Here is a 5,104-nt window from a genome sequence, read left to right on the forward strand (position 1 = left end):
AATAAAGAAAAAATCTTTTATTATTAATAAATAATTCGATACAAGTACCAAAAGTATTGGCCTCTAAGGCTTACACCAACAACATCTTTATCTCTCACCTCATCTGCCACATCATCTTTGGGTTGCTCAACTGATCGTATCTGTCGGCGTCGAGCGGTACGAGATGCAGGGAACTCACATTGCCCAGCCAACCATTTCTGGTGTGAATCAGTTGAAACCACTTGTCCAACCAGTATCTAGGAAGACTCATCCTCAGCAGTCGTACGTTGGTCTTCCGCTCTATCGATAGCTCTGTCGGCATTAGTATCGTCCATACCTCTATATTTCATTATAAAAGAATAAAAAAAAAGTTTAACTACCAAAAATTTTAGAATTTCCGATAAAAAACAAAGTGTTTATAACTATCGAAAATTATAAAATTTTCGGAAAACCAGATGAGATTTTGTATTTAGAAATTTTGAATTTTTTGATTAAATTATTAGAATTAATATCAGAAGTTTTGGAATTTCCGGTACAAAATCCCAGAATTTTTTTAGATTTATATTATAAAACATATTATTTTTGAAATTTCTACTATCGTCCCAGAATTTTCAAAAATACGTTTGAGTCCTGCAAATTTAAAAATTAAGTGAAGTGATTTTGCAAAGAAAATGTTATCTTTTCATACCTAATAAGGGAGATGGCAGAAAGAAATCTCTATATCTTCCAACTTATTCTACTAGTGTATCCAAGTTGAATGTATGTTCAATCTATAATCAAACTTGAAGGGGGTGTTAATGTATATAGTAGGTAGTTTATAAGTTCGTTAGTACTGCTAGAACTAATTCATTTTTTTCATCCTTCAATTTTTATCTATCTCAATTATACAACATTATCACCCTGTTATATCAAATATTGCAAAACATAGGAACAATTAAAGCCTTACCCAGTTGTAACTTTACATGTCAATTCTAATTGCAGAAAATATGAACAATCAAAGTCTTACCCAATATGTAACTTACACTTTCATGTCAATAAGCATACATAAGAGGGGAAAACAGACATAAGCTAACAAAAACTGGATAATTCACAGTAGATAGTGGGAGAAAGAATTTGAAGAAATACAAAAGCCTACCACTTGGCCATTGTAAAAAAAAAGAGGAAAGTTATGTAGCTCAACATGTCAGAAAAAGAAGGTTTCTAATGGATTTCAAATGGAGTAGAGATGACAAAATTTCTGCTCTCTTTTCTAATACCCGGGCAATCCAGCAACAGAAACAGCTCCATTATATGATTTCAATTTACATCTATAAAATAGAAACTGCTTTGAAGAAAATCTCATTGGGAGAGAGCTATAAAGAAAGCCTCATACGTTGATGTTCCCTCCTCTCATCACTTACTGTTGAACAATGGCTCTCTCTTTCTGCCATGCATCTTTTATATGGTACAAACCCTTTCCCACATGTTCTAACTCTCACTGTTTCACTTTTGCCAACAAAGTAATGCACATGATCACTTTTGGCTTGATCTTCCGATCTTTCATTGCTTTCTCCGTCATTGATCGAACTAGTATTATTAGAACCAGCACAAGAAGATCCTTCCTTTTGAATTTCTTTATCTTCACATTCTCCATGATTTGAATGTTGATGTTTCTCCTCTGGTTCTTTGTTAAAGGCTGAATTGTGGGAAAGAGTCCACCAAGGAACAACAGTTGCAACACCAATATCTGAACTTCCACGCTGAAGTTGCTGCTTACTATGCAAGGCAGGTATCAGTTTGGATGCATCCGTTGATGCAGAAGAAGGTTCACGTGTATCTTTTACTAGTAGAGTTGCTCCAAAAAGTTTGAGAGTTCGACAAGGTGATTCTTCTGTTGCTTCGTCGTTGGTAACGACACATTCTTTCAAGAAAGGCTCAGGTTTCTACACATTAAGATCAAACATAAGAACATAAAACCACAAGAAACCTTACAAATATTATCATAGTGATATCGATATCGATATCGAAGCTTAAAATCACAGTTGCATGACAATTTTTGATATTGCTAAGAATGACAGTCAAATACACGCTGGTGCAACTCCAATCATGCAGACATCAAAAACTATGATGTTTGAAGACCGTTTTTAAAACCTAATTGTAATTGAGAAAATGAAATAGGTTAGGATTTAAGAAATACCATTATAGGTTGTTCATCATGTGCTGAATCAGCATTCAGTTCATCTATTTGTAGAGACATATCTTCCTCAGATGATGAAGATTTGGTCTCGAGAAGTGGAAAGCTACTGGTGTGGACGGCACTAAGGGACGAGACAGGGGACAAACTTCTGGTTGGGGAATCCGAATCTGAGAAACCAAGGGTCTCTGAAGCAACTGCAGATAGTACCGACTTGGGCGAGTTGTTTTCCTGACCAAAATCTAACGACCCAAGAGAATTAGACCTCAGTGGCTGTTCCAAGTTGGAGACTTCATTCTTTGGGATTTCTACTAGTTTACGAGGGTAAGGATGAATCGGCTTCCGCTTCGGTCGTGGAGGTGGAATTTCAATTGACTCCACCAATGTCGTATCGTTCCCATTAGTGTCTCGATTGATCTGCAAATAAAGTCGAAATACAAGAGTTAATATTGAATTCAAGTTGAACTTCTCAAGTTTCAACCTCAAGGAAGTTTGCATTTAGCATCTCCTAGGGTCATTCATCAGAAAAATTTCACCAAACATATAGTTTATGGTGAACTATTCATAGGTATAGATGATTGACATTAGAATAAATCAATAAACCTTAGAAAAAAACTTCTGAGCATGACTTCGAATCTGCACAGCAGTCTTTGTGCCAACATGTTCTGTGGTGAAAATAAAGGATCCAAAAACTCAGACCAAAATTTCTAATTCATTCATAAATTCAACCTCTTTTGCAAGTAGAATCTTTATGATATACTTGTCTAAATCATGTAAATTCCAAAACTATTAATACCTTCGATTTTTCGCCAGGCTCGGCCATACAGCTTTAAAGCTTCAAGGAACTTCTTATGTTCTTCATCTGTCCACTTCTCTCTCTGCTTTGTGATAGTATATGGTTTCCTTACCTAAAAAAAAGTGTACAGAAATTTTATTAAACTAAAACATGTAACAGAAATAATCAAAGTTTATAAAATGAAAAATTTCACAAACCTTCAAAGAATGGTCATTTCCACATGAAAATTGATCAAGTAGTTTGTGTACATGTATAACAGAATCCATTCCTTCTTTTTGACCCTGCACAAATCCAAATTACAAATATTTAGTTAAATTTTATGCTACAATCACAAAGAAAGTGAAAAAAAATAATTTATAATTGAAAAATTAAATGAACTTAAAATCATAAACAATAACCAGAAAGGATTTATTTGCCAAAAACCCCAACCACGTTTTTTTTTCATTGATAAAAAACAGCAAAAAGAAAAATAAACTGTGCTGACTCAGCCGAGTTTGTTACATATCTAAGGCCTTGTTTGGCTAGCTATATTTCTAATTATAGAAATCTATGCATATTTGGCCTAGGAAAGATTACACCAAATCACAATATTTTCTCTCTTTTCTAGAAATAGGATCTAATAATCAAACACAAATCAGAGATAAAATTTATAAATAAAATCAAATAAAAATAAAAATCTCAATCTCAAGTTCCTCAATAAATTGAGTATAGATTAAAATCTAAAATAATATTATACAAAAAGAAAACACAGAAGAAAGTTATAGTTACATAATACATACCAGAATCGCCATAAAATCAAAAAACCAGTGATGAAAATTTCTGTCTCAAAAGTTGAACAAGAAACAAAATCAAAAATTCTTCTTCACCAAAGAGATTTAGAACAAAAACCAGAAGAGGAAAAAGTGAGAAAGAAAATAGTTGAGATTGGAAGAAGCATAACAAGGAGAAAGTGTGGATAGAAAGATATAAAAGAGCCAAGTGAGAAAAAGACTTTTGAAGGTGGAATATAAAAGGAGCAACCAAATAGTGACACGTCAGATTTTAATTTTGTTTTCGACGAAGAAAAATTTATTTTTTTATTTTTTCTTTAATAGAAATGTCGAGAACTAAATGGGATCTTGTGGCTCACATAAAAAGAGCGCCTAAACACGTGGCGTTAGGCTACTTCATCTATTTTAGTGCTTCAAAATCGAACTCAAGATCTAGCCGTTAAAATATTTGCTTAGCTGAATCTAATGGTTTTAAAATAATATTAGATTTTTTATTTATATTATATTTATCTGTTGTTGCATTTTTGTGATTGGGTGGACGGAAAATAATACAATACACAGCTCATTGTGGATAATTCGGTAAGAAAGAACACTCGCGGCGAAAAATGTGGCAACGCTACTCGCAGTTTGTGTTGTGATGCAAAACCTAATAAAGTGTTCAAATTAATGCGTGGCCACTATTTTCCCAACTACTGTGTAGATAAATGCTTTTTTTATGTGGTTTTTGACTTTTTTGAAGAAATGTTCTTGTTGGTTCTTTTTCAATAATTATTTGTTTATTTATTTGTACCACATATTTCTTGTGTGTAGTGAATTGGTCATGGTCAAATTATATAATATATGAGGGACTTATCATTTAAAATATTAAATTTCTATTAAAAATAATAATTTCCTTTTTATAATGAAAAAGAACTAATTACTTTTTCAATAATTGGGATTTTTATATATAATGCAGTATGGATGTTAAGTTGGTATCAAATTTAGGGAGAAAATCCATCTTAGATATGGTAAGGACTACATCATTTTTAAAATCATTTAATTCTCTCATTTCCATTGTGTAATATATTCATGTTTTATATGAAATTTGATAAACTGACGGTATTGTCGAAGACGGCTTGAATGTCTGAAGAGGAGAAAATGAATATAGATGAATGTTCAAATTAAAAAGATTTGATAAATTAAAGGTAAAATATTTATCTTGTCATAAAATTATTTATTTTATTAGGGATTGTCTCAAGAAGAGAGGCAACAATGACTTTGTTTAGATTGCAGTTGTCTCTGATGAGAATAGTTATAAGAGTGTTATTATATTAGCGTTGTCGAGTTTGGAGACTGGAGAGGATTAGGTCATTAGTTCAGGTTGCTCTTATCACATGTGTCGGGAAA

The 5,104-nt window shown here is 32.6% G+C and overlaps 1 protein-coding gene across 2 annotated transcripts; it reads right to left on the reverse strand.

The window, feature by feature from the left end:
• Nucleotides 1-981: 981 nt before the first annotated feature.
• LOC127118336 (protein REVEILLE 1) lies at nucleotides 982-3,924 on the reverse strand. 2 transcript variants are annotated; one of them, XM_051048510.1, is made up of 6 exons: nucleotides 3,728-3,924; nucleotides 3,146-3,229; nucleotides 2,949-3,060; nucleotides 2,756-2,817; nucleotides 2,156-2,569; nucleotides 982-1,901 (listed from the first exon to the last, which is right to left on the reverse strand). In XM_051048510.1, exons 1-6 carry the CDS (start codon nucleotides 3,737-3,739, stop codon nucleotides 1,332-1,334), a joined length of 1,254 nt encoding a protein of 417 aa, XP_050904467.1. In that variant the 5' UTR covers nucleotides 3,740-3,924; the 3' UTR covers nucleotides 982-1,331. The 2 variants fall into 2 exon arrangements, with proteins under 2 accessions (XP_050904467.1, XP_050904468.1); XM_051048511.1 differs by lacking the exons at nucleotides 2,756-2,817; nucleotides 3,146-3,229; nucleotides 3,728-3,924 and having other exon boundaries at nucleotides 2,949-3,062.
• Between the last annotated feature and the right edge of the window lie 1,180 nt (nucleotides 3,925-5,104).

This window comes from Lathyrus oleraceus, chromosome 2, assembly GCF_024323335.1.
Source record: "Lathyrus oleraceus cultivar Zhongwan6 chromosome 2, CAAS_Psat_ZW6_1.0, whole genome shotgun sequence".
In the NCBI taxonomy this organism is placed as follows: Eukaryota; Viridiplantae; Streptophyta; class Magnoliopsida; order Fabales; family Fabaceae; genus Lathyrus; species Lathyrus oleraceus.

What these genes read in the sequence shown, in the direction of transcription:
- LOC127118336 (XM_051048510.1), bottom strand. An exon ending in AGCCTGGCGAAAAATCGAAG is followed by an intron (nt 2,818 to 2,948) that starts GTATTAATAGTT and finishes TTTTCACCACAG; the next exon opens with AACATGTTGGCACAAAGACT. An exon ending in CTCAGAAGTTTTTTTCTAAG is followed by an intron (nt 2,570 to 2,755) that starts GTTTATTGATTT and finishes CTTTATTTGCAG; the next exon opens with ATCAATCGAGACACTAATGG.